This window comes from Ursus arctos, unplaced genomic scaffold (genome assembly GCF_023065955.2).
Source record: "Ursus arctos isolate Adak ecotype North America unplaced genomic scaffold, UrsArc2.0 scaffold_32, whole genome shotgun sequence".
NCBI classification, from domain to species: domain Eukaryota; kingdom Metazoa; phylum Chordata; class Mammalia; order Carnivora; family Ursidae; genus Ursus; species Ursus arctos.
This window is the reverse complement of record NW_026623008.1, coordinates 7,563,864-7,591,595: the sequence shown is the minus strand read 5'-3', so window position 1 is coordinate 7,591,595 and position 27,732 is coordinate 7,563,864. Positions and strand designations below refer to the sequence as shown.

At 58.4% G+C, this 27,732-nt stretch overlaps 1 protein-coding gene across 4 annotated transcripts in view; it reads left to right on the top strand.

The window, feature by feature from the left end:
• CASZ1 (castor zinc finger 1) overlaps positions 1–27,732 on the top strand; it is a 147,649-nt gene that overhangs the window by 85,648 nt on the left and 34,269 nt on the right. For 3 of the 4 annotated variants that reach the window (XM_057305304.1, XM_057305305.1, XM_057305303.1), the window contains exons 1-2: positions 6,584–6,747; positions 7,176–7,214. In XM_057305304.1, coding sequence (XP_057161287.1) covers positions 6,699–6,747; positions 7,176–7,214 — 88 coding nt within the window. In that variant the 5' untranslated portion in view covers positions 6,584–6,698. Of the gene's footprint in view, positions 1–6,583; positions 6,748–7,175; positions 7,215–27,732 lie in introns of those variants that run through there. The other variant, XM_048221979.2, reaches the window with a different exon arrangement.

Here is a 27,732-nt window from a genome sequence, read left to right as displayed (position 1 = left end):
TCCAGGGACCCAGGCAGAGAGGCAGGAGGAGGGCCGTGCCCTCTCCCATGCCTGCCAAGGAACAGCTGCCGGGGACCCCATCCACGTATAGGGGGTGGCTCAGCTTGCTTCACGACCTGCTGGACCAGCACTGGGGACCCAGGTAAACGTCTGTGGGCACCTAGCCCAGCCCCCAGGATGCCAACCCGACTGGCCGGGTCCGTGTTCGTCTCTGCTCGCTAGTCCCCCCTGAGCGCTCACTCTGTGCCAGGCTATGTGCTGTGCCCTGTACCACCACTTTCTGATAATCCACTCCTCTGAGCTATAATTTACATGCCAAGTGTACAATTCGGTGGTTTTTTAGTATATTCCCAATATCGTGTGATCACGACCACTAGCTAATTTTAGAGTATTTTCATCACTCCAGAAAGAAACCCCATACTCATGAGCAGTCACTCCACATTCCTCCTCGACCCCCAGCCCTAGGCAATCACTAATTATTCTCTTTGATGTTGAGAAAATGGAAGCTCAGAGAGGGTCAGTGACTTGGTCAAGGTGGCACAGCCAGTGAGGGAGGGAGCTGAGGTTTGAACCCAGGTAGTGGGACTCCAGAGTCAGTGCCCCTTGAGGGACTGTCTGCCCGATGTCCTGGCTGCCCCAGCCACCCCCACCCCCACGTGCCCCACCACGCGTTTCTAACAGCCCAGGCTCAGGCGTGTATGAGCACCATCCAAACACGTAGGCCCAGGCGGCAACACGCATCTCTCTCCCTAGATACGCTTGCGAATCCGTACAGAAAAATCTCACACCCTGCAGAAGGACAGCTAATGTCCCCTCCTCTTGTACCTTCTCTTCCCCAGCCCAGGCCCTGGAAGGGAGGGTTGGCACAGGATCCAGCAGCAGCAGGGGAGCTGGAGTGGCCAGTGAGACCTCCATGGTTTCAGAGTTTTAAAAGAAGAAATCTCCATCTCACCTTTAGCTGATCATCGTAGCTAAAATCCAATGCCAACACAACATTCCAGAACAGGTCCCGCCCGGGTTGGGGCCACTGGCTGGGCTGCGTGGTGCCCACAGGGGAACTCGAGAAGCTTAGCACCCACATCACACTTACTCTCTTTCTGTCCTACTCTCACTCTGTCCTTCGCTTCTGTCCTGTCCTTCCCATCTGCCTCTTTCTTCTTTACACCCCTGCTGTCCCACCCCAAAACTTCAAAAAAAAAAAAAATTATGTGTGTGTGTATGTGTGTGGCCATACTCTTGACTTGAAAAATGTGGGCATTAATGTGAAACTCATCCTGCCTCTGATAAGAGATGAATACAGGAGGAGACACAAAGGGAAAGGTAGAGCGGAGAACGAGTCTGCTGGATTTGGTTTGGGGTTTTTTCCTCCTTCTTCTCTCTCCCTCTGAAGCGGAGGATCCGGCCCGGCCAGTTTGGATATTTATTAAGAAAAAGCCAAAGATAATTAACTTTTTTGTTTTTGTTTTGTTTGCGGGTGCCTCCCCTGCTGGCACTCCTGACTGCCTGGCAGATTAAACCTGCTCCCTGCTCCCTGGGTGCTGGGCTGCTGGCAACTCGGCTGCCGGTTGCCCTGGATCCACCGGGCCCCTCGGCCGCCCACCCAGCCACCCACCTCTGGTGCCAGGCCTAGGGTCACTTTATGCTGCCGCTGATGCCATGTCCCCAGGCTCTTCTGACTTCTAGAGCAGCCTTTAGAGCTGGGTAAGTGGCCTGCGGGGGAGAGAGAGGAGGGCTACCGTTGGGGTGGTGGCCAGCACTTCCCTGAAAGGAGAAGCGGTGAAAAAGCAAGTCCTACCATGGGGCCAGAGCATGCCCTCTGGCCAGTTCAGGGCTGTCTGCTTTCCAGAAGAGGGCAAGGAGAACAGAGAATGAGCTGCAAGTGGAGGAGAGGCCAGCTTTGGGCCATGCCTACCCCCAGCTCTCCTAGGAGGCTGGTACACTGCCAAGACCCATGGGCCTTGGGAACGCTCTGGAGGAGACTCAGGGCCACAGAACCATCCCACCATTGCCGTCTACCCTCAACACTGGCCTCCGTCCCACTCCCACCTCTGACCCAGCCCAGGCCATCTGGGGGCCCTGCAGCGTGCTTAGGGAGCCCGCACCACCTCTGGCCTGCTGCCCTGGAACCATGCAGAGCCCTGAGGCCAGGCTCTGACCTGAGCCTGAGTCCTGTCTGTGGGCCAAGAAGGTGGCAGTTCTAGTCCTCTCCATGGGGGGACAGAGTTGAGTGTATCTCAGGAGCGGGGACAGCCAGTGAGGAAGGCAGGTCCTCTCCAGGGGCCAGCCAAGCTGAAGTTTAGGGTTGGAGGTGTGGTTTGCCCCTCTGCTAAATGAATATGCCTCAGCCTTTCCCCTGGCAGAGACCTCTCCTCCATGCCCCTGGCTTCATCCCCAACTGGACAAGTAGGCAGCAATGTGAGGTCCCTCCAGGTAGGGAACCCACTTTGGAGCTGGGTACAGAAAGCAGGGCATTTTTTTCAAGGATTTTGCTGGCCCTTTTTTTTTTTTCTCTGAAATATAAGGATGTGCAATTTTTTTGGTTTCAATTTAGCATTGGAGAATTTTATAATTTAGTAATTAAAATCTCTGATAGGCTTTAGAAATTGCGGCTAATTGAATTTAATGGGAAGATGATTTTCAATTTTATTTGATTACCGGGACCCCTGGCATCGGTATTTATGGGAAAAAAATGGGAAATGTGCTGTGTGGGCTAAGATGGCATAATTGAATTAGGGATAATCGGATTTCTCCGTCATGAATTTCACTATAATTTTCCTATAATTTTCCATTAGATATCTAGTTTACAAATATTCACAAAGAAATGAAGCTCTTTCGGAATGGAGATTGCTGGCTAACAGGATTACGGGGCCGAGCGCGCGGCTGTGCCAGCCCCTACACGGCCATAATGCGATCCCTGTATCTGCCTTATACTTAGCCTGAGCCTGGCCTCAGCCCCTCGCTCCACCACCCACTTTCCTGCTCCTCTCGGCCCTTTGTACCTTCTCCGACCCTGTGTGCCCCCTGCCCAGACACCCACCTGTCCCTGGCCCACGACTTCTTGCGTCCTGGCAGACTGTCCCATCCCTGTGCTGCGGTGCTTCCTGTCCACGCTTTGCTCACTTGACGCTCTCCCCGACACCCTCCCTCTGTCAGCCCAAGCAGTGCACTCACACGCAAACACACAGACTCCCTCGCAGGTGCGAACATGCTTGTTCACATGCACACACAGTCCTTTGGCCAAGGCTTCTGTGCCCTGGCCCAGTCGCCTCAGAGGGAACCAGTTTATTGGGATCCTGGGGTGGGGTGCAGGAACAAAAGGAGCTTTGTTCAAGTTTATGTGAAAGTTACAAATTCAGAATGAGAGCAGATAAAGCCTGAGATACCTGGTGTGTAAACAGGCTGGTGAGTGAGAAGGCCCCGGGCTCGGGAGGGAGACAGAATGAGTGGGCACGTTCTGGGGGTGTGAGGGGACCGGGAGCCAACCATGGACGCCGGCCTGGGGAGAGCTGACGGTTTTCCCTGGACTCGTGTGAGGGGCCTGGTGGCTGGGATTACTGGGCACGGCTCCGTATTTTCTCTTGGGGATGGGATGGGGTGCATAAGGAGGAACTGGTGTGTCTGGGCCCAGGGCCTCGAGACCGGGAGGAATTGAGGCGTTGGGCTTTCTGTGCCGAGGCTGAGGCACAAATGTCCTTACTGTGGCCTGGCCTCAGGGTCTAAGACATGTCATCACATCGGGGTCCTCAAGGCAAAAATGGGCCATAGTCTCAGAGATGCCAGAGTTCTGGGCCTCTCCCCTTCCTATGAGCACACACCCAAAGAGAAAGAAAGAGAAATCTGGGGACCCCTCCATTATGCAGCCTCTGACACATCTCATGACCTCGATGCCTCAGCCTTCTTCTCCAGCTTTCTTAAATCATAACACGCCAAGATGGCCTCATTCTCTGTACCTCTCTGGCCTATCCTCTGCTCTTGGGCAAGCCCTCTTAAGCCTGTAGTGGCTGATTGCGGCTATCGCCTTGGCAGAACAGAGCTTTTCAGGCAGCCCACACCTCCCTCCGCCACTGCCTGACGGGTCCCTCTGGCAGGCCCTGTCTGCCCTGCGTCCTTCCAGCTCTCCATCCTTTGTCCACCACAGGCCCCAAAGTCACTGTACAGCCAATCCAGTTGGCCTTGTCTAGGTAACTGGCAGGCATGCCCTCCCATGCCCTGACCACCATCAGCAGAAGCCCAGAAGGATATTCAGAGACAGCCAGCAGGCCGTGTGGGTCACATATGCAGGGGGCTCCCCATACGTGCATCATCAAATAAACCCAGAAATCACCCTTGCACTCCTAAGTGACTCTTATGTCTCACAGGCTTCCTCCACATCCCAGCTGCCGAGTGGGGAAGCAGACACTTAGGACTGGGGTTTGGGTTTGACTGCCTGTTGTTACAGCCCAAAGCTGTAAGCCTTGCTTTGGAGAGTCATAGGTGAGAGCAGACGGAGGCATAGGTGTCCTCGAGCAGTCCTGGGCACGGAGATGCCCTCTCTGAGATCCCACGTGGGGAACAGAGCTCCTGGCCTTCTGTGTGTGATTGCCTTATACCAACACTTGTCCTGGCCTCCGGGTGGCACATGGCTTGGTTAAGCTCTGCTCCCTTATTCAGTGTTTTAGGGTCAGGGGACCCTCAGCAAAGAGTGTGGGCCACTCTAGCTACTTTTCCTACGTAGGAACAGGGCAGGCCTGAAGGGCGGAAGGTTGTGTGTGGCGACCAGAAAGGGGGTTGCCAAGAAGGCTTCGGGGAGGGCAGTCAAATAGGGAAGAGGGGCTAACCTCTTCCCTGTGAAGCCATTTGGAACTTAAAAAAAAAAAAAAAAGACTAAGAAGAAAAATAAGGGGAAAGTGGGAGAACGAGTAGATTGGTTATTCTCTGACTTCTTTGCCCCAAGGTCTCCCTGAGCCACTTCCTTTGCAAAATAGAAATATTGCAAAAATAGGCCAGTGCCATTTTGCTGAATGCTGCTCAAAGGCCAGAGAAAACCTGGGGTCTATTCCGCTCCCCTAATTGGAGGCAGTGTGGCCTTCCCTGAAACAGGAGGAGAGGAAGGTGGCAGCACGGGGACACAGGGGACAGAGGGAGAGCTAGTGAGATCTAGGTATTGCACTAGCAAAGCTGGCCATGTTCCTGCTTACCTGGCTGCTTCCTTTCTTGAGGCCCCCCCAAGTCCAATGGGTAACTTGGATCACTACAATTTAAGGAATTTTCTGGCCATAGTAGGGACGTCTGGGGACAGAGAGCCCCACCAGAGTGCTTTCTTTGAGGGAAAAGGAGAAGGGCCGAAGAGAGCACAGAGATAAGCTGGCGGACAGGAAATGTGGCCGCTGACGGAGGGGCAGGTGGCAGGACTACTCCTTCTTTGGTTCAAGGGTGCCTCTTCCCTCCATGCCAAGATCCTTAATGGGGCACGGCAGAGGCAGGAGGGCGGGAGGGAAGCCCAAGTGATGGCATGGATCTATGGTGGGCGCTCGGAGTAAAGGCTGCCCGGCAGAGTGAGGGAAGGAGGTGCTGGACGCCCCTCATGGCCCAACTTCGCGGCTCGGGGCCGAACTTGGGGGCAGAGGAGGAGGAGAAAGACCCCGGGCGGAGAGCAGGGATGTCTAGGAGGCCTGGGTCAGCCTGGGTTGGCCCGGTCGGGAGGGCACCGGGGCCCATTTCAAGGCACAGCCAAGCCCAAGTGGTGGAAGCCGGGGGTCCGGGCTCTCCTTGGAACCTGCCGCGGGTGGCAGGCGGAGCTGGGTGAGGCCGATACACGTGTCCCATCCCCCTTCCCACCTCCTCCCAGGCCCACCACCCGGTAGCCTTTCCTCCTTGGGACTAAACAGCCCCGCCACCACCCTCACCGTGAGACTCGGGTATGAGGGGAATCACAAGCCCTGGTACCGCCTCACCCGGAGTCCACAGGGCGCGCGAGAGGGAGCACGAGGGCGCGCGACCCGGCGGGCGCGACCCCGCGGCGCTCACACCTGCGCCCGCCCTCGCGGAAAAGTTTGCGCGGCCGCGCACTCCGCGAGCCCTGGGCCGACCGGCACCCGGAGCGAGTCCGCGCGCGGCCGCCGTCGAGTGGCGCCCGCGGGGCCGGTGCCGGGGCGCAGGCGGGAGAGTGCGAGCGCGCGCCCGCCGGCGTCCGGCCAGAGTTGGCGCGGGGACGCGAGCGCCTCCCGCCTCGCCCCTCCCGCCGGGGTCCGCGCGCCGAGTCCCCGCCTCCCTCCTCCTGAAGTCTTAAGGTTTGGGGAATCACTGAGCCAATGAGGCGGGCCGCCCGAGCGGGTGTACTGGATCCGCGCGCGCGCGCACGCGGGGGGAGCGGCGGGCGCGCGGGGGGGCGCGCGGCGCGGGGGCGCGCGTGCGGCGCGGCAGGCGGGCGAGCGCGCGCCCATTCACTCCAGCACCGCGGCGGGCGGGCGCGCGCGGGCGGGCCGAGCTCTGCTCTTTCACCTGCCGGGGCGGCGCGGCCGGGCCCGGAGGAGGCGGCGCCGTGGCCGCCCTGCCAATCACCTCGGCGCCTGGCAGCGCCCCCGGCCGCTCCCGCCCGCCCGCTCCCTCCTGCCAAACTGTTACCCTGAGTGTTACCGTCAGGAGCAATGACATCAGGGCTTTAAAACAACTTGTTATTCGGGGAGTAATCAGTTGCAATTAGGCATTAATTAAGTATTATGAAAGTTGATTATTTAAGTGAATTCGGCTTTCGACTCTCCGACTATGGTGAGTACGGCAGCGGGGCGGGGGAGGGCAGGGGGCGCCGCCGCGGGGCTCGACCCCGGCGCGGGCTGGGGGCGCGGGCGGGGCCGGGCGCGGGCGGGGGCCCCCCTCGGCCTCGCGGGCCGCCGGGGCCCCCCGACCCGGGCCGCGTCTATAAATAGTTTCTCTTTTAGTTTAATAAACTCGAGAGCCGAGAGGAGCTGCTCCGAGTGTGCAATGCCGGAGCGTGAGAGCGACAGGGGAGGGAGGGAGAAACTTTCGCTCTCCCTCCCGGGCCCCCCTGTCGCTGCTCGCCGGGTCCTGGGGACTTGTCCGGCCCTCGCTGGGGGGTGCGGCGAGCGGAGGCGGGCGGGAGGGGGACGGCGGGGGGCACTGCGAGAGACTAAACAGATGTTTTTTCTTTCCCCTTCTGTTTTTGGCGTTCCTCGAAGAGTTTGGGACCAAAGAGAGGAGAATGGATCTTGGTACAGGTACCGGCGATGGGAACCAGGGGAGGCTCTTTCACTTTTCTTTCGGTTCTTTTACGGAAGTTAGTATTTTTAGCCCAATGAGGTAGCAGCTGAGCAGGGGGTGGGGGCTGGCCTGGAGAGGGTCCGGCGCCCGCTGCGCTTCTCGCCCTGGTTTCTGGATTGCGAGGCTTCTGATGATATTATTGTTATTATTTGTTACTTGCTTAGTGACTGTGACTAATTTGATGCTTGTCATTATGAAAGAACCGAGGGGAGAGGGAGCTGGGGGGCACCCAGAGAGAGGATTTAGGGGGTTTTTGTGGGGGTTTTTGTTCTCCGTGTTTTTTGAATGGCTCCGTGTTTGGTGTGTGTGTGTCTGTCTGTGTGTGTGTGTGTTTGTGTGTTTCTTTTTCCCCTGCAAAGATCTCTGTGTGTCAGGCTGTGGGGTGTGTGTTTTTATTTTTTTAGTGGGGGGTGGTTTAGTTTTTGAAAGCAGCGTCCTGTTGGGAAAGGTGGTTAGTCTGGTTTCGGGGCGACTGTCTCAAGGTAAAGGAATTTAATTTATTTGGGACAAGGCTGTGTCGCATGACCAGGCTGCTTATTATGGCTAATGAGTATTTTTCACCTGAGAATCCGTGGGATGAGGCGGCTGTTATCAGTTCAAAGTGAGGGGCCCAGGACTCTCTCCCATCCCCCTTTTGAGCTCCTCCCCTCCTCCCCCCACCCCGGGGGAGGGGTACATCAGGCAAACTACTAGATTTGGACTCTGGGTTTTGGGGGACCTAGTGTGGCAGTGAGGCTAGGGGTCCAGATAGCATGATGCTGGCCTGGGGCAGTTTATCCTGATATTTTGGTGTTTTTATTGGTTTTAATCTAATTTTTTCAACATTTCACTTCTCTTCCCATCTGGGGTTCCAACCTGAGCCCCGAGTGAGGTTTACCATAAGCTCCTCAGGCTTTCAATTAGTCCTCTCTATTGAAACCACATTTTGACCAGGACCCTCAGATCCTAGCCTGACAAAAGCCACTGTCGCCTTCTTAAATGTTTTTGAAAGAAGTCAGTAATAAACAGGCTGGTAATTCATTGAGGCTGATCTCTGAACCCTTGTGTCTCATTTATAGAAGAATAGGTGGCGGTTAGGGTTGTTATGTATAATGGGCCCAAGTTCATGGCATTGCCCCTTGGGACCCATGAGCTGACATTTGACCTTCTGAGGTCAAAGGGGAGTGGGCAGAGAGAGCAGGAAGGAGGCAGCACTGGGGTCCCAGGTGGGTGACATGGTCGTCAGCTTTGGGAAGTGGGTGTGTGTTTGTGGGGAGGGAGGTGGCTCAGAGTTTTGTGACAGTGTCCAGCCAGGTGTGATCTCGGGTAATGTGATGTGGAGATCCTCAGGACCTCTGTGCCCAGGAAAGGTGTGACACCCCCTGCTGGGCAAAGTGGTGAAGGTGTCTAAGGCCACTGCTGCCACCCTGCCCCTCCCTGGCCTCCACGCCCACAGAGAAGCAGCCCACCCCCACTCTAATCAGGTGTCTCATCGCCTCCTTCCCCTGAGCCCCACCCCCTTTCTTCAGAAAAAGGGCCCCCACCCAACCCAGCCAAGAAGCAGTCCTTACAGATGGGCAAGGCAGTGTGCACCACCCCCTACCTGGGGCAGACCAGCCTCTGCCTGTGGGCGGGCACAGCGGACCGAGCATTACTCAGCGGGAAGGCGGGCCCTCCTCGTCTTCCTCCCTCTCACCTGGTTGCCAGCTGGAGCTGGTGTCCATCCTCCTGCCTTACCCCAAACAGTCCCTCCCAGTCTGCTGTGGGCACACGACTCTAGAGCCCTTCTGGAGGGTGTCCCCGACGGGAGAGAGGGCCTCCCGGGCCTGTGGGTGGCAGAACCTCTTAGAGCCTCTCTCCTGGGCCTTCGGGAGACTTACTTCTCCCAGTACTCCAGGGATCGGCCCTGGAAGCTTTTCCTAGAAGCTGGAAGAGCCACTGAGGTGGACTGGTCCCTCCTCTAGCTGGAGCAGGGCTCTCCCAGCAGCACCCAGACCTGGATTCTGGCCACTCAGCGAGAGGAGGTCGGGGTGTCAGAGTTCTGACTGCTTCCTGGAGGAGTCATCTGGTGATACCATCTTAGCCTTTTCTTTGAATTTGGAAGTTTCGCTTAATTTCAGAACTTCAGAAGAAAAACATTTTTTTCCCTCTTCACAAAAAAAGGGAAGCAGGTGGGAACTCTGAGATCCCCCTCGGAGCCCATCTCTGGGCTGACTCCATGTTCATCTTCCCTCAACATCTGGAATGTACTTCTGGACCCAGCCATGGCCGAAGTTCTCATCACTGGCCAGGGCTCATTGCTGGGACTGTGAGGGGCTCTCTTCTTTGGCGGGACCATGGACAGCTTCCACCTCTAGCACAGGACAGGGCTGGAGGCACAGGCCCTAGAGAGGTTGCTGGCGCCAGGGACCCTCTAAGCATTGGCTCATGGGTTAACATCCTCTCCAGCCTGGGACAGGTCCAGGTCCTGATGCACTCCGTCCAGACGCCATTCAGTGGTGGCAGAACCTAGGCTTCTGAGGAGAGGATAGCGGGACCTCAGGACCCTCAGGGGCCATGTGGACCCCTGTTCCCCCACCATAGTTCAGCCAAGGGCTGGATCAATCTGGACGTCTTTAGCAATAAAAAATGCCGATGTCGTCCTAATTCACCAGGCCCCGAGATGACAGCAAATTTACATTTTTTAATTAAACTAGCAGCCAGTTTTTATGAGAGGGGGTTGGGTTATGCAAATCAAATGGTTGTGTACGGAAGATTAGGAGAGTTTGGGAATAAATTCCACAAATGCTAATAAAAAAAAGGAAAGGGAAAGAGAGGAGGGAGGGAGGAGAGAGAGGAAGAGAGGAGGACATAGTTCCATTAGGCCCTTTTAGAGTGATTTCCCTGGGGGAGGGAGCCAGGCAGGGGAGGGGAGAGGGGGAGAGAGCTTTCAGACACAGGTAAATCCATCCTGCAGTTGGGAAGCTCCCCAGGGTTAGGCCCCACTCGGCTGATGGCTAGGCCCCAACAAGACAGGAGGCAGGGGTGCAAGGACCGTGAAGCAACAGTGGAGGTTTGAGAAGGACCTTGCCCTTGATTCTCAGGGTCTGCTTGTAACTGCCCCCCTTCTCCCCAGGGAGAGCGTGAGAAGAAGAGCAGAGGCTGTCCAGGGCTAGAGCTGTCTATCAGGATCCAAGCTAGGCCCTGCCAGGTCAAGGGCCAAAGAAGCAAGAGAGCAATTTCAAGGGGATGGCCATGGACAGAGAGCCAGAGAGGGGTGGCACTGTCCACTTGGTAGCCATGGTGTCAAAGTGAGGTCAGTGAGAGGAATCGGCATTCCTCGCTGAGCCAGACCTGCTTCTTTTTCCCTGGGATGAGCTCTGCTGGAACTCTGAGCCAGGACCCCCTGGCCTTGTGCACAGACACACCCCCGCCATTGCATCCCAGCCCTGGCCTCAGCGGTGGAGGAAGCCTGAGCAGGTTGTCCTCGATTTTCCTTCCTCAAGCCTTCACTTGGCCAGATACACCTACTCGACCAGTCTAAGCTGGGGCCAGTCCCTGCAGTCAGGTTGGGCACCGGTTTTGCCAGTCTGCTGCAGGGGGTAGGTGCCATCTTGGCAGGAAGGAGCAGTCAGAGCCAAGGACAGAATGGGCTGTCTCGGAAGTAGCGAGTTTCCTGGTACCATTCAAACAGAGGCTGGCTGTGACGTGTGCGGGGACTTGAGCATCAGATGACCTTTAAGGTCTCTGGCTCTCCAGCTCCCAGCTCGATTTTACTGGGGAGCTTCAGTGGGGGCAGTTCGTGGGGGAGGGGTTGAGGGGACGAGGTGAGAAGCACATTGTTTGGGCTTTCTCTTTGGAAGAAGACATTTGAGACCGGCGGCTCTGGACTGAGAAGTGGCCCTCGAACCAGCCCTGGTCCTGGCATGAGACGTCAGAGCAGAACACAGGATAAAAGCCCAGGCGTAGCCGTTCTTGCAACAGGAGGCAGAGGCAGCAAGGACAGATCTGGAAGGATCCCTAGAGGGGCCCCACCCCGGGCCCTTTTTTCCTGTAGGGACCAGCCAGGAGAACCCATTAACTTTCCTCTCCGAGAAGGGCACTGGGGCCACTTAGTCAGACCTCCGTGCGGCCTCGCCATCCCTGCAGCCATTGGCCCATCCCCCACGGCCAGGGAATCTGGCTGAGTTGCAGCTTGGGTTTTTATGATGGAAAAATAAAATAAATGGAGACACCTTTGGAGAGCTGAGTCACGCAGCAGCATCTCCTCATTAAAGCTGCTGCCCCTGTCTCAAGTCCCTGGGCTGGGGATCGGGTGGGGCCCGGGAAGATTCTGGGCGCCGGCCCCTCCGCCTGGACCCTGCCAGGTTAGTGGTGCGCCTGCCCTGCCATCAGCCTCCTCTGGCTGGCCCACCACGCTTGGAGGGGTCAGGCCGGTTCTCCCCCAACCCAGGGCCCCAAGGCTTGTCCTTTACCACTGCCCTGAGCTGGTTTTTAAACCTTGACCACCCTGGCGTCTGCCACATCTCCTTCTCCTCCTCCTTATCTTTGTGGTGGGGTCGAGGGGCATTGCTCTATAGTAATTCCTTGCCTGTGGGTCCCCAAGGCAAGCAGCAGCTGTTTCGGGGTAACTGGGCCAGGGTACAGCAGGAGGAAGAAGGAGGGGAGGGGTAGAAGGCTGGCGGTCCCAGGGGGCAGAGGATGGCCTATGTCCCTTGGATCCGCCCAGTGGAGGGAGACAGATGTGTTCATCAGCCACACGGGGCAGAGGAGCACGGGGCGGGGGAGCCCAGGGACTCTGTGAAGGAGTGGCCTTTGAACCTGATAAAGGGTGGGAAGTAGTAGGACAGATGGAGATAGGCAGGCAGACGTTCCCTGCACCGCCCAGCACCTTCTGGACTTCACACGACCTTGTTTCCCTCTTGCCTTCTAATCCTCGGCCACCCACCCCCCAACAGAACTCCTGCTTCCCATCGTGCAACCATAGCCTTCTGCCCTTTTCCTCCAGGCCATCCAGCGCCCTAAAGCCAGGCCTTCCCAACTACCTTGCCCTTCCTCCTTACAGCCTCGTACCCAGTTGGCCCTGGAAAGAGATAGGAGATAAGAGGCTGGCTGGGGTCCTGCATCTCTGACGATCTGGTTAGGCCCATGGCAGTGGTGTGTCTAGGTGACACTCAGACTTCTGTACCCTGGCCCCCAGAAGGTCAAGGCCAGCAAAGTGCTTTCTTTTGCTACTTCTGCTCCTAATGGCGACCATTAGAGTTAGCTCTGTGTTGACATCCCCTCCCAGCACTCGGTCCGGGGCTGGTCTCGCGCCTTCCCACTGTTAGTGCTGGTGGAATTGATTGATTGATGGGCCTCTTCGCCAAGTGCCTCCCGGCTTCTTAGTGGGGGCAGGAGGAGGCAGGCAGGAAACGTTGGCCGATTCCCTTGGGACCTGGGTTTTAGCTCCTTGAGAGCTTTCTATAGCCTGGTTTACAGGAAGGAGTGGGGCTGGGATTAAGGATGACATGAAGGGGGCCCAATGAAAGAGGTAGGCATTGTATGGTTAGATGGGGGCCTGTGTTAGCTACTAACTGTGACTCCGGCTTGGGCCTGGAAGGGTCTTTGGCACCTGTAGCCTGCTACCCTGTGGGGCACAAGCAGGCAGTGGCCGATGCACGGTCGATACATGGGACTCTCCTCCCCCTCCTCCCCTGCCCATCTCCATCTCCCCCAAGCAGACCTCACTGTAGCATGTCCATCCTCTCTGGTCCTGCTCCCAGGCCCAGGCCCAGGACCCCTCCAACTAGGTAGACCCAGTGCCAGAAAGAGGACCCAGACTGCAGTAGAAACAGAAAGAGGGCCGAGACTTCGGCCTTCTGTCCCCTGGCATGGCGTTTGGGCTCCTCCTGAGCTGGCTGCGGTTCATAGAGCTTCCCACAGGCTGCCTCCTGGGGGTTCTTCTGGCTCCATGGTCTTGGCCAGTGCCATGGGCTCTAGGCTGCTGAGACTCTTCTGAAAGCCAGGAGGGCCCTCCCTGTTGCCTTCTGGCCTGAGGCTAGGGCACAGCCTGGCTTTGGGGGAGCAGCGTAGAGGAGGGGAGTGGACACATCTCGTGTCTCCAAAGACCAGGGATTCCCAGAGGAAGCCTTCTCCGGTTGAGCTTTGGCCTGCTTTGGCCTTTTCTTATAGGGCTTTCTCCGTGAACTCGGGGGACCCCTGGGAGGGAATGTGCTGCGTGAAAACTGACGATGAGTAAGCGGGGGTTCCACCACATCACTATCACCAGAAGTGCATCTTCTCCTTGGCTAGATCATCAGCTCCCTGCAGACCAGGGCCTGCCTCCCTGTCATCCCCTCTGGCTGGAGAGCCCAAGGGCACAGCAAGCCAGGTGGGCTGCCTTGGGGAGGGGGTGGCCAGGTGCCCCACTGCCCAGCAGGGGGCGCCCCAGGGTATCTGCCCCAGTTCTAAGGACAGGGATGCTGGTCCCAGGTCTGGTCCAAGCCTTCTGGCCGTGGGTGGGGGGAGGGGGAGCTTCCCATCCCCACCCCCAGAGGTTCCTTGGCTGAGTTTGTTTTGCCAGGGTGACCTGTTTAATCATCTCATTTTCTGGTGGCCGTTTATTCCTCGTTTCCACGGTTACGGCCCCATTAAGGGGAGAAGCAATAAGGCAACGAGTCAAACAGGTAATAAAAACATTAAGGCCCATGTGCACTGAGGGAGGGCGGGTGGGTGGGAAGGGGGCTCAGTGAGGTGAGACGGCCCGGGGAGAAGCAGAGGTAAGAGGCCGCCAGCCTTGTCCTCCAGAGGCCACCAAGAGGGCTCCTGACCAGTGGAAGCAGAGGACCGCTCCCCATGCCCCTGCTTCTGAGCTGCACCCTTTGGGGGCCAAGACCCAGGGCTAGCTCAGAACCAACCCCAGCCCTCGGTGCCCTGGCAACAGGCTGTATGTTGGGAAATAGCTCAGGAAGGAGAACAGTGAGAGTGACAAAAGCCCCCCCAGGACTCCTCCCGGCTGGCTTCGCAGCCTGGTTGCTGGCCTCACCTCACCCGCGCTTGGTGGGGGTGGGGGATGATTTCTGACATTGTTTTGAGCTCTAGAACTTTTTTTCTGCCAACTTTATCAGAAAGCATATTTGTGGTGAGTGCTGCTAACAGGGCCAGTCTGGTGAGTAAATATTCCTGGTGTGGACAGCCCCGTGACCTTGAGAAGGAAGAGCGTGGCAGGGGGGCCAAGGGCATGTAGGAGAAAGGAGACCGAGTGGCCCCGGTGCTGTTGGGGGGCCCCCTAGGATGGGGTGAGGGGGCCGAAGTGTTTGGGTTTGGCCCTAACAGTCTCTTCCCAGCAGTGTGGTCCGTCTCAAGCTCGAGTGACACTTGGCTCAGGCTGGGCTGTGTGACTTTCCTACTGGTGGACTGGGCCGGGAGCCCTTGGTGTTGCTCCCACAGAGGAGTTTCTGGCAGGTTCTCCTCTGGGCTCCATAGAGACGCGGCCCTCCCTTCCTTTCAGAGATGGAAGCTAAAAGGAAAGTCAGCCTCTTGCCAAGCCTGTCTGAGCCCAGGGGCACGTGCCTCCTTCCCTAGGGGCCTCCTGAGTGGCCCCAGCCCCTCTGGGTGGCCCTCGAGATTGACAAGTGAGCAGCCGGTCAGTGGGAGAGACTGAGTCTTCCTCAGCCAGGAAAAGCAGGGCTCTGGCCGGAGGGGCAGTGTCGATGTGTGCTTGAGCCCGCCGCCGCTGCCCTGAAACCCTGGCTCGGTGGCTCGGAGAGAAGAGCAGAGGTCCGTTCGGGGCGCCTCTGGGTGAGGGGCATCGACTTTCTTTTTCTCCCCAGTGCTCTGATCCTTTGCAAACTCACCGAGGTTTGTGTCTCCAATTATTAATTTCAAAGTTGATTTCTGACTCAAGAGAGAGAAAGAGAGGAAGGTCTGGGAAATGGGGGAAACCCTCTGGCTGGGAAGTGTGTCTTGGGAGTGGACCTAGATGAGTTAATATTCCGATCAAACAATTAAAAATAGAAAATGTGCCCGCGGCCCCAGCTGCTGAGGCTTTTCGGCAACTGCAGGTTCACGGGGCAGGTGGTGCTGGAAAGGCGGTTTTCCACAAACAGCAAATATCAAAGACTACCGTGCGTCCCCCCCCTCCACTTCCCTCCCAGGACCCAGGACAGGTGCCTAGGGGCTCCCAGCTCTCCCCAAGCTCCCCTTGTGGGCCTGGAGCCGGGGTCTGTGCAGCTTCAGGGCGGCCCTTCTCCCCTGCAGGGCCCAGCCACAGTGGTGAGGTCATCGCCAGATGCCTTGCTAATTGCTTTAAGAATCTAACTTAAAATAAGATGAAAACTTATATTCCTGGGTGAGGAGTAATTTCCCATTGAATAGTAAATTAATGGAAGGGTTATACCAGGGAGCTGGCTGGGAGGCTGTGCTCATCTGATAAATCCACGTGGCTTGGGCAGAACAGGTCTAGACCCGGGGCTCCCCTAAACCTCAGGCCAGCCCCCGCCTCTGGCTCCTCTCGGACTCCACCATGGCCTGCTGAGCTGAGAGGACACATCCCACCTGTGCTCAAGGTCCCTGTCAATGGTGGGGACCAGCTTTTCAAAGCCCCCAGGTGGGAGACGCTCCAGTCTGACGTCCCTGAGGCATGGGAAGGCCCTGGGTGGTCTGTTCACCTGGGAGCACGTCTTGGGCATCCAGAGAGCACCTTTCTTGACAGCCAAGAGCACAGAACTTCGGGAGCACTTTCCAGCTGTCGCACTGCAGAGTCACCAGCATGGTGACCAGCCGTCCTGGTTTGCGCAGGACCGGAAAGACCCACGTCCTGTGAACACCTCAGTTCTGGGGGCAGGTGGACAGGCTGATTGACACGGCCCCTCCCTTGGGGTCCCGGAGAGCCCAAGCACCTCATGGACTAGAATGCTCTCTGTCCAGGATGGGTGACTTAACAACCGGCTGCACCAAAACACCCAGCTCCGTGGGCTGCTGCCTTCGGCGAGGAGCGGGCGAGCTCAGGCGGGTGTGACCCACACCTGCCCGGGCAGGACAAGGCACTGCCTGGGAGCCTCTGCTGGACGTAGGAGGGGACTTGCCCCCGTGCACCCACCCCACGCCCCGCCCCTTTTCGCTGAGCCCTTCCCTATGGCGAGGATGGGCACCTGGGGCAGAATCAGGACAACAGAGCACCCCGCCTGCCTTCCGAGAGATTCAGAGCTCGCCACGTTTAATATCCCAGTTCCCCGGGAGAAAGACAGGAAGTTGTCCTCTGTTTTGCAGGGGGGGGAACAGGAAACCCAGAGATGGGTCAGGGAGAGGGACTCCCTCCCATGGGGAAGAGGGACTTGCTGGAGGACCCCTCCACTAGCCGCCCCGTCCTGGATATTTCCCGTGCTGCTGGGCCCCTTGCCCCAACCATCTCTGGGTCCCCCCGGATCCCACCTGCAACATGTGGGCACACCCCGGGCTTTCCCTGCAAGATAAAATGTACTTGTTCAGGCGGTCGCATTTGGAGCTCTTTGCAGGACACCTCCCCTCAAGGCCCTTGTTACTGCCTCTCTCCTCAGAAAGGGGTATCCCCTTCTGTTCTCGGGGAAGGGTCGAAGGGGAGTTGGGAAACATTCTGACTTGTCTCTTTGGTGAAATGGAAATGAGCGGACTGGACCCAGGGCCCTTCAGGAGGAAAGGCGAAATGAATGGGTGTTCTCCTAGGAGACAGGACGACAGGCGCGTGTTCATAGGATGTGTTTCTGTGCAAGCATAGACTTTGCTGGAGGGGAAGATCGGGACGTTTCCCCTGGTTCACCGGGAGACCCTTGCAGCTTGGCTAAGAGGGGCATATCACCACTGGCCCTCATGGCTTCTAGAAGTAATGGGGCCTCCTTGGCAACCGTAGAGGATAACCTTGCTGCTGTCCCTGCGTGGGGTTTGAGCCCCGGCGCTGTACTGAGTGTGGCAGGTGTAATCCTAGAGAGGACCCCACTCCTTCCCCCATATTGACCACACTGCTTCCAGAAGTAGGAAGTAGCCAGATGTTCTTGGGCCGACTGAGGCTGCTTGAGTGGCCTCATCTACCTTCCTACCGCACACCTACACCCCCCACCCCAGAGGAAGGAATTATGGGGCAGTAGGACTGAGAATTCCTAAACAACTCAGGAAAGCATGCTCCAAGAGTGAGCCAAGCCGGAACCGCAGATGCTGTGAGCCTGGGTTGTAACTACAAGGGCAGTGGCTACGAATGTTCCGTGTCCTATGGCAGTTGCCGTTCAAGTCGATTGGTGAACTCCAGGCCGCGGGGATCGGAGCGGGCCCTCCTCTGTTCATCTTGTGTCACCCCCAGGGTGGGGGAGCGAGGCTGGGTTAGACAGAGGGGACAGCCAGCCAGCCAGCCAGCCCTAGAAAGGCAGGTGGAAGGAGCAAGAGCCAAATAGACAGCCTGGAGCACCCGGGCCCCAGGCGAAGGAAGCAGCCCCTTGCTCGGTCCTCGTGGGCCCCTTTCCCGGGCCTGCCTGATAGGAAGGGTCACTGGGGGGCTTCCTGGGAGGCCTTTAGATAGGTGGTGAATGGAGCTCCTCCGTGGAGACTCCGGGGCAGGGCCAAGAGCCCAGAGAAGGAGCCAGGGATGTTTTGTGTTTCCGGGTCCCTTGGGGGCCCAGGGGCAGATTGAGACAGGCTCCTTGCAGGGAAGGTGTTAACAAACAGCAGGTGATTAAACATGACAAGCGGTGACATTTCTGTGCAGGGTTCTCAGTCCCGGCAATGCCAAGAATGAAGCTATAAACCCTGACATTTTGTGTTATGCACTGAGAGGTTTTTAATAGACCTCTCTCCCTCTTCCCCAGTCAACTTCTCCTTCCCTCTTCTCCCCCCCCACCACTTGTGGCCACTGCCCCCACGGAAGCCTCCTGCCTCCCTATTCAGCCTGGCCTCCAGGAGCCTGGCCTCAGGGAGCCTCCAATTCCTGCGTCTCTGCACACCCCCGGGGCTCTGCCTCCCTCACCCTGCAGCTCTCCTCCGAGGCAGGGCCAGATCTCCCAGCTTTCCCACTGCCCTCCACAGCCTCTCCCTCCGCTTTGATCTCTCCCCACAGTCTGCACTCCCTTCTCCTTTTTTTGGGTCCTGATCTCACAGCCTCACCCTCTGCTGTGGCCGTCCCAGTTGTTGGCAATGGCAGGTGGCTGTCCCTGTGCCCTCTTTGTGTTAATAACATTTTCAGACAGACTGGAGAGGGGCTGTAGGGAGGCGGTGGGGCTGGGGATGGGATTTTCCCCCATCTTTTTTCAATTTCCTTTTCTCCTTTTTGGGACAGAGACAGGAGGTGGAGGGAGAGCACTGCACCACAGTGCAAACAGTTGCTGGATTTATTCCGAAGGGGCCTGGCTGGCAACAGTTGTTCCTCTCCCAGAGAAATGTTGGAACAACTGGGGCCTCTTTTGTTCTCGAGGTGGAGCCCTGCAAAGGGCATTTGGAGGTGAGCCTGAGGCACAAGAGGGTCAGAGACCCAGGACCTTCAGCCTCAGTCCCACCCAAGGGAGGAAAGTTTCCTAGAGCTCCACAGGCCGTGCTCAGTGCAGAAGCCAGGCCGCACCCCCGATCCCCGCTCTTCCCCTAATGAACTTGAGAAGCACTTAGTTTTCTGTATTCATTCCGTAAATATTTATTTGGGTCAGGCGCTCTGCTAAAACAGTAGTCCCGTCCTACGGATCCTGCGGTCTAGGGAGATAGAAGGGTCATTAAGCGCGGACACATGGAGCAGGGTGTCAGGAGAGGACGAGGACCGGACCCTCCAGAGTGTGGTGATCCCGGAGGACTTCCAGGAGGAAATGAAATTTCACCTGGGACCCCACGCACGAAGGATGCATCAGGGTCTGGGTGGGATTAGCTGGGCCCTGAACTGGAGGGGGTGGGGGGGGTTCCACAGGTGCTGGCTGGCAGGGGTGATGAGCTGTGCCAGCCCACTAGGGTCGTGTCCCTTCGAGCTCTGGCTAACTGGCCTGGGACTTGCTCTTCCAGCCACCCTTCTACGAAGTTGACCCATCTGCACCAGGCACGGTGCTTGGAGGCAGAGCAGGAACGCGGCTCAGCCCTGTCCCTGTGGGAGGGAGAGCCGCCAGGAAGTCAGCAAGTGCCACGGAGGAGTGGGCTGCTCCCACTGTGCCTCCCGGGAGGCCCCTCTCTGCTGATGACTCACTGGAGAGAGGGCAGGAGTGAGTGTGCGGACTGCGTGGAGGCAGGAGCCCAGGGGAGCCCAGCTGGGACAGTGTTGCATGTGTGTCTGCTTACTCCCGCTCTTTACCTCCTGCACCTGCTGGCCTCCAGGAGGCCCTCCTCGGACTCACAGCTGGCCTCCCTCCCGTGCCTTCGGTGGTGTGCGGAATGCTCCAGTACTGGTGTGTCTTCCCCAGTAGACTCTGAGCCCTCTGACACCCAAAACCATGCTCCCCGAGTTCCTAGGGTCAGCGGGACCCTGGGAAGTATCTGCCTATAGGTACTTGGGATGTATTTGAGAAACTCACCTGGGCCCCGGAAGAGGAGGACATGACCTAACCCTTAGAGCAAGAGCAGTGAGGAGGCTGAAGACAGACCAGGGGGCCCCTGGCGTCCAGGAAGCCAGGCTCTGGGGGTCCAGGTTCAGTTTCCCCACCCAACCCGAGCTGGCCTCACCCTAGAGTCATTCAGCCAGAGCAATGGGGCAGCCATAAGACCTGCTGCCTAGAATGGCCTCATGGAGCCTTTAGAGTGCTTCCTTCCCCACCTTGCTCTGCCTTTGCTCAGAGGTCAGACCCAGGACATCCTGCCTCCATACTGAGTCCCTGAGGAGGACCAGGTTAACTTCCGGTCCCTGTTAAAGGGTCCAGGGCAGATTTCAGCCATAACTCCCCTTCCCCACCCCATTCTGAGCCCGCCTTTCTGCCAGATTTGGCCTGGGTCGCATCATGCTACCCCTTGTCATCCACTTCTCAGAGTCCAGCCAAGACCCCAGGAAGGCCCCAGAGGCTCAGCCTTCCTGGGCCCTTGGCAGCCAAGAGGGAGGAGGCGTGCCGAAATGGGAGGGGAGGGGAGTCCCAGAACCAGGATTTGGCCCCCTGCCCCTGCAGATCCGGAGCCAGGTTTTACTGTAATCCCTACATCCTGTTGCAGATCCTTAATCAGCTGGAGCCCAGGTTGGGCCGGACCCTGTGGTGACACTCGGGGCTGTAGGATGGAAAACCTGAAGTGGAACTTCTGGAGTTGGGGTTGGGGGCTGCTTGGAAGAGGCAGGTGGAAGGGAGGAGAAGAGAGCCAGTGCAGGCACAGGATGTGGACAGAGCCCAGAGCCGCCACCCACCCGACCCAGGCTGGGGGTGGAGGAGCAGCTGTTGCAGGCTGGGAACCAGGGATATAAGGGGATGAGGAGGGGCCCACGTGGGGCCCCCTGGAGAACACCAGAGTCTGTGGGGGCTGCCCGCGTTGCCTGTTAGCACCATTGAGACAGCTGGCCCTGGAGTCGCTCAGCTAGTGAACAAGGGCTCCAGCGGGGAAACAGCAGAGAGGGGACCCTGGGTGCTGTGGGTTTCAGGGGTCTACACCGACCAGGGCCTAAGTGCAAGGCGGGAAGAGCCCCTGCCTTGCTAGGAGCTCTGCTTCCTGAGGAGGGCTAAGGCAGGGGACCCAGAACTGTCCTGCTGGGGGCCTGGGCAGCCAAGGGGACTAGGCTCCTCTGGGGAGCAGCAGGGGCCCCTGAGCAAGAAAGCAGGCTCCTAGGATCAGCCTTTCCTTCAGCCAGGAGCAGCCGGCCCTGGTCGTCCAGCCTGGCTCCGCAGTCCCTGCATGAGTCAGGGGAAGGGTTGGGGGCACAGGGGAGTGTACTCCTCCTGGACCTTAACTCCATCCCCTCCCCCCAGGAGCAGTGGCAGAGCAGGATGGGGGGAAATGCCCAGGCCAGAGACAACCATGGAGTGCAGGCCAGCAGTGGGCTGGCTGGCAGCGGGCGGGCAGACCAGCGTCTGTCCTGCCAGGGGCCCAGGCTGGCTATGCAGACAGCCTCTTTTCTATATGGAAATGAAGAATTTAGGCTAATGGAGCTCAACCATCTCTAATTTTGCGATGGCAGGAGGATTTTGATTGAAAGTAATTAAGCAAGCTAGCTGTAAAATTAATTAAAGCAAAAGGGGGGGATTTTTTATTGGATTGGATAGCGATATAGCGTCTGTCAGGCGGGGGACGGATGGGGGTGACCTGAATCCTCTGCCCTCCCCCCTCCCACTCGGGACGTTTATGTCACTTTAATCTCCTTACAGCGGCTGCTGTGCATTTGTTTGAAATAATCAAGGAAATATGGTCAGAAATTGTCAGCTTTCAGATCTAATTTACCTGACGGCCCCTGCGCGAGCCGGCGCGGCCCGGGGAGTGAGCGTGCGTGAGCGGGCGGGGGAGCCTGAGTGGGCACAGAGGACACCAGTCTCTCCAGCCCCCTCCCCAGCCCCAGGCCCCCTCCCAGGGCAAAGGGAGGGGCTCCCCAGGCCTGCGGGCACCTCCCTGGGACAGGCCCCCGCCCCACCCACCTGCTGCCTCCCCCTCGAGCTGTAACCAGCTTTGGGTTTAGGGCTATAGGATCAGGGAGGTGACGGTAATTCCTTACTCCAGATGGCTGACAACTGCTAAACCCCTCCACCAGGGCCACAGTTTTAAAAATACTCCTAAATTAGTCCCCTCATGTCGTTGGCGGCCTTAGCAAGGGGATTGTGGAGATGGGCTGTAGGGAGGGTGGGGTGGCAGCGTCAACCATCACACCCCTCTGCCACCTGCTGCCGTCCCTGCCTTCTCTCCCGGGGCTGCCTCTCTCCCAGGCCCTTCGTCTAACCCCAGAATGGTGCCTTGCCCTGTTTTCCCCTTCACAGCACAGCTCACAAGTTCTGGGGGTCTCAGTCTCTGCAAGAAGAAGGTTCCCTCCCTCCAACACACATGCTCCCGCCCTGCGCCCAGGCAGGCTCTCCCTCATATGGCCACCCACCCACATGTCCTGCCCCTTTTCCAGGGGGTAAGCCAGGCCGCAGAGTCCTCTTGTGCTTTCCTTGGGTTGCTTGGAGCCTGAACTTCAGGCCCTGTACCCTGGGAAGTGTTGGTTCAGAGCCATTTGGGGTCCTTGCCCAGGTGGGCCAGTGTGGGGTTGAAGCTTTTCCAGCAGGGAACCCTCGTGGGGTTTGGGGCCAGTGGGCCCTGGAGCAATCTGCAAGGGCTACAGAAGGTTCCCCTTAAAGCACAAATGTGTAGTAGTTTGATCTGCTGGTCATGAGAGGGCCCAGGTGGGGGGGGGGGGCGGTGTGAGGCTCCGGATTTGTCTGGTCCTGACGGGTTAGGGACATGGGCTTCTGACGAGTCTCTCAACCTCCTGGGCCTCAGTTCCCTTCCAGTTCTAACGTTCTATGCAAATCTGGGCCAACCTGTGCTCTGATCACTACCACCCTTGGGAGCTCCTTGTCCAGCCAGAGCTCCTTGCCATGCCCCTGGGACCGGGAGAAGGTGAAGGTTCTAGAAACAGAGTGGATTAGGATGAGCGCCCTGCTCCGTTTGCCCATGTTACAGCACGCCTGTTAGAAGCCCTCTGTCCCCACCTGCCCTCCTTCCGCCAGTCCTTATCCTAACCCTGAGTGTGTCTCCCCGTTCCCACTCCAGCTTTGGTGCTGGGTGACTCGGGGTGGGGGGGCCTCCTCCAGCAACAAGGAGGGTTGAGCCCCTGACTTCCCTCCGAGCAGAGCAGCTAGGGGATTGGGAAGCATCGCCTGCCCCCTTCTTGAGCTCTCTCTGCCTGACCCCCCCACTCTCTGCACCTGTGAGTCACTCATCTTGGGGGAGGGGGTGGAGCCCCAAAGCACCCTGCCCAGGAAAGGGGGAGGAGAGTCCTTCTCCTAGTGGCTCTTCTCCACGTCTTAAGGGCAAAGTTCTTCGTGCCTAGAGCCCAGGCACCCAGAGGTCATTTGGGCACAGCACTCCCCTGGCTGTGCCTGCAAGAACTTGGTGAGAGGCAGGGGCATGGCCGGACACCATGGGGGCCAGCCAGAGTCCCTGCCCTTTGTGCCCGCCATCTGCCCAGGAACCAGATCCCAGGAGACACAGGGCTAAAAGAGCATGTCTGGCCATAGCCCAGCGTCTCACCTCCACGTGTGGCTGTCAGCTGCTCACGTCAGCCCCCGCAGCTGGGATGTGGAGGAACGAGCCTGGGAGCCAGTGCCAGGGACCCAGCGGGGCTGCTCTCCCTGGGCCAGGGGCCAGTCTCTGGGCACGATCTGGTCCACGCTGCTGCTGGTGGGCACCAAGGTGGAGAGCGGCTACAGCAGAACTCAGATGCCCAGACAGGCCTGGGCAGGTTGGTTCACGGAGGCACAGGGAGGTGGGGAAGGCCAAGAGAAGGGTGAAGAGTGCTCTTAAGGTCCTCATGGTGTCCCCAAGTTGGCCCTTTGCTCTGCCCTGGTGGGAAGAACCTGAATTGGGGGTGCTGTACCCCAAACCACTCTGGGAATGAATCCTGTGCAGTGAGGAGAGAGCCGTGTGCGGTGGCTTCTCTTAGAAGGACAGGCATTGGTAGTGGGCAGGCGAGGGCCACAAGACTGGCCACGGGCTCTGAGATTGTAAGGTCAGAGAGAGAACCCCCCACAACATAGCCCAGGACAGCCCAAGGAGTCTGGGAGAGGGATGAAGTGAGGGCATTTGGGGGCTGGTAAGTCCGAGGCCCACCCAGCAGTACCTGGTACCTATCACCTGGCTGCCTTTTGAGGACTCACATGCATTGTGGCCTCCGAGTGCTCCCGCCCACCCTTCCTCCTCGGCTCCCAAGGCTTTAGGAAGAAGCAGCGTGTACTGGCCTTGTCCAGGTGGAGCCCCTCCTCTTTCCAGGGCTCCTCTCTGGCTCCCTGCCATCCCCTATAGCCAGGTGTCTGAGCCTCTAGGTGGAGCTTGTGGAGGGAGAACCAGAGAGGGTGAAGGATGACTGGCTTGACCTTGGACCAGCCCTCCAGGCCCGGCTCCCTGAGACCCTTTGTGAGTGAGGTCTCCCACCAGCGGGGGCCCACCCTGGCCTAGCCAGCCCCCTGCTTCCTCCCTTTACATGGGGCCCAGCGTGCATGGGGCTGGCTAATCTTCCCGCCGCCAAGAGCAGAGAAGAGTCTCTCTCCCCTGAGTCCTTACTCATGCTTCGTAGTGCTCCCTTGCTGCCGCCACCAAGGACACCGAGGGGCCCTTCCTGGACTGCCAAGGGTCAGGCTCACCCGGAGGGAGGGAGGCCTCCCAAGAGATGCTCTGGGACTCGAGGGCGGGAGGGCGTTTGGGTCTCAGTAGCCTAGACAGCTGAGGGCCCCAGGAGAAACCAGGGTTTGGGGGGTTGGGAGAAGCAGGAAGACCCAGATTTTCTAGATCTCACGGAGGCTGGACTCTCTGCCCTGCCTGCACCAGCCCCCAGCTTCAGGAGAGTTCTCAGGGGTATATGGTGCCCCAGCCACAGGAGCCAGGAGAGGTACCTGGCTGACTGGGAGAGGAGCCCAGAGTGGCTGGGGTCCAGCCCCAGGAACCCTTAACGGCAGGGTCTGGCGATGCCCACGGTGCTCCCCCAGCCAGGGCCGTGCCGGAGTTGGCTGGATGTAACCGAGGCACCGGGCTCCTGGAAGTGCCCGGGGCCACGCTGGGCTCTGGCAGGGCAAAGCCTCAGCCACCCGTATCGGTGGTTTCCTGCCGGCGTCAGGCCTTCTCTCCTGCTCATGAGGCACCCACCCCACTCCTCCAGATCCTGGGGGTGGGGGGTGCGGCTGGTGGCCCCCCCGCACAGCCCTGCGTGAACCTCCCAGGCCCTTCTTCCCCTCCCTCCGGTCTGGCCGCGCTTCCTCACCCTTCAGGCCTGAAGCCTCCCTGGCCCAGTCCCGGCCGCGTCCTCCGTCCCCCCTGGCTTCACAGTCGCATTTTGCTGCCAGCACAGGGCACTGAGAAACTGCTGGCACTGCCAAAAACCCTGTGTGCACTACGACTCCCCAAACATCCCTTTATTTTTATTGTTCTGTTAATTACTGTTTAAACTTTAATAAGTCACTTCGTCAGGAGGGGGGACCTGCCGTGAGCTTTTCTGTGCAAACATGGGCCCGGGAGTGACTCGGGTGTAATATAACCCTTTATGCGATGTGGGAATGTTTAGATTGTAACAGAAACTTGTTATTTTAATGACAGTTGGGGGGGGATCTGAACACAGAAGGGGAGGAGGGTGGGCTCCCCTTGGTCCCCACCGAAGGCTGGGGTGGCCTGGCGCAGCAGGGGTGCTCCCTTGCTGCCGCCACCAAGGACACCGAGGGGCCCTTCCTGGACTGCCAAGGGTCAGGCTCACCCGGAGGGAGGGAGGCCTCCCAAGAGATGCTCTGGGACTCGAGGGCGGGAGGGCGTTTGGGTCTCAGTAGCCTAGACAGCTGAGGGCCCCAGGAGAAACCAGGGTTTGGGGGGTTGGGAGAAGCAGGAAGACCCAGATTTCCTAGATCTCAGGGAGGCTGGACTCTCTGCCCTGCCTGCACCAGCCCCCAGGTCTGGGAGGGAGCAGCCTTTCGCCCTCCCGAGGCAGGGACCCTGCCCGCAGTCACCAGCCAGTAGAAGGGCAGGCCCCACGTGCTCCATGGCGCTGTGTCAGACATGTCACTCGACGCCATCCTTTCAACAGGCTCATTTCAGATGAGGACTCTGGGGCCCAGAGCAGAGACCAGACTTAAAGTGGCAAGCTTTAAGAGGAGGACCAAGTTTCTAATGTCAGTTTGTCTGATCTGGTGCTGCCAAAGTCCCGGTCCCCAAGCGTGGATGGTATGGGAGGGCCAGGCACTGTCCCGCGATGGCAAGGCAGGGAAAGGCTCCAGGCACTGTGCTGGGGACCTGGATCATCTCCCTCAGCCCTTGGGCAGGGCTCACCCCTTGGGCCCCTCCTCCCACTCCCCATCTGGAGGAAGGGCTGCAGGTGAAGGGGACATGGAAGTAAGGGTTGTCCCCAAGCCTGGGCATAGGACACTTGTCCTCTTCCTCACAAGACCTGGCTCCATCTCAGGGAGTTGAGGCTCGGGCTCAGGGTGGGGGTGATGGTGGCCGGGCCGCCCCCCTCGCTCTGGTGTCCCCCATCCTCTTACCCAGAGGCACTCCTGTCCCAGACCCCCTTCTAGAGCAGGTGATACCTGGAGAGGGAGCTTTTTCCAGCATCTGTGGGTCTCCTGCTGGGGCGTGAGGACATCTGGGCCTGGTTTCCTACTTTGTCTTCACTCAGTCCCTCCCTCTGTCTATCCATCCATCCATCTATCCATCCACAGAGCTGAGCTTCTGCTCTGTGCTGGCACTGGGTCGCAAAATGGCATGAGCCCCGTGCTTGCCCTGGAGGGCCCATGCCTGGTGAGGCTACTGAAGGGGTATGGGGGGAGAGCCCAACAAGGGGGACTGTCCCCTGGCCTGCCCAGGTGCTCTTGGCCAGCCAAGGTAGAGACCCTTGCCCTCCCTCCGCTCTCTCCCCTCCCTCTGCGGGCTGCCCCCACAAGGGCCCCCTCCCCAACCCTCCAGTGGGCAGGGCCAGAGGTTCAGGGCCCGGGCTCCCTGGAGCTGGAGGCGAGAGCCCCCCAGATGGCAGCGGTGTGGGTCACGAATCGCTGAGGTTTTCCTTTTCCGAGCAGCGCGTTTCCCTAAATTGTCTTTGACTGCGTGCATGGGTAATGAAAGTTTATGCCCTTGTTAGAAGGACAGGCGGCCAGTTCTAGTGAGAACTGGGGCTGTCTCCCTGCCAGCCCCCCCGCAGCCCCCCTCCCCAGCAGGAGAGGGAGCAGGAGGAGCACAAGTGTGTGTGTGTGTGTGCCCGTGTGCGCGCACACACACACTCACCCCTCTCCCTGGTGGATAAGAAGGCTGTTAGGGGAAGGGAGAGGGGACAGGGAAAAAAAGAAAAAAAAATTTCCATATTTGTGTAAGTTGCTTTAAAAGCATTTTATCATGTCATAAAAAAGGGAAAGTACTCTCAGAAATTGATCCTCTCCGCCAGCCCATTGGACAGAAGGACGTTGGGATGTTAATGGCCATCCTGCTCCAGGGTGGCTTATTAAAAAATTTATACATAAATGCTTAAAATTGCATAAATTATTTAAAAAAAACCAACAAAGTAAGCAATTTGAATTCCCTCTTTTCCTCCCCTTCGCTTGGTCCCCCTTCTGCGACCCCCCTTTTCCAGCCCCTCGGCATGGTCCTCCCGTTCCCGGGGCCCCCCCCGCCCCCCTCCTCAGGGCTCCCCTCCTGCTTCTTCCACTTCCCACCGCACCCCCAGCACCGTCCGCCCTGCCCTCCTCTGGGCTTTCCCAGCCTCACCCACAAATTAACGGAACAGCCGGCCCACCACCAAACACTCACATGCACACGCACTAATAAAAACACCACTAATAATGCCCCAAATCGCGAAATTAAATATTAAGGCCAGAGGAGGCGGACGTGGAGCGGAGCCGCTGCCACCGTAGCCGAACTTGGAGCTGATGAGTGTGTCTCTCACAGGCGTGGAATGTCACCCACACATCCCGGAGA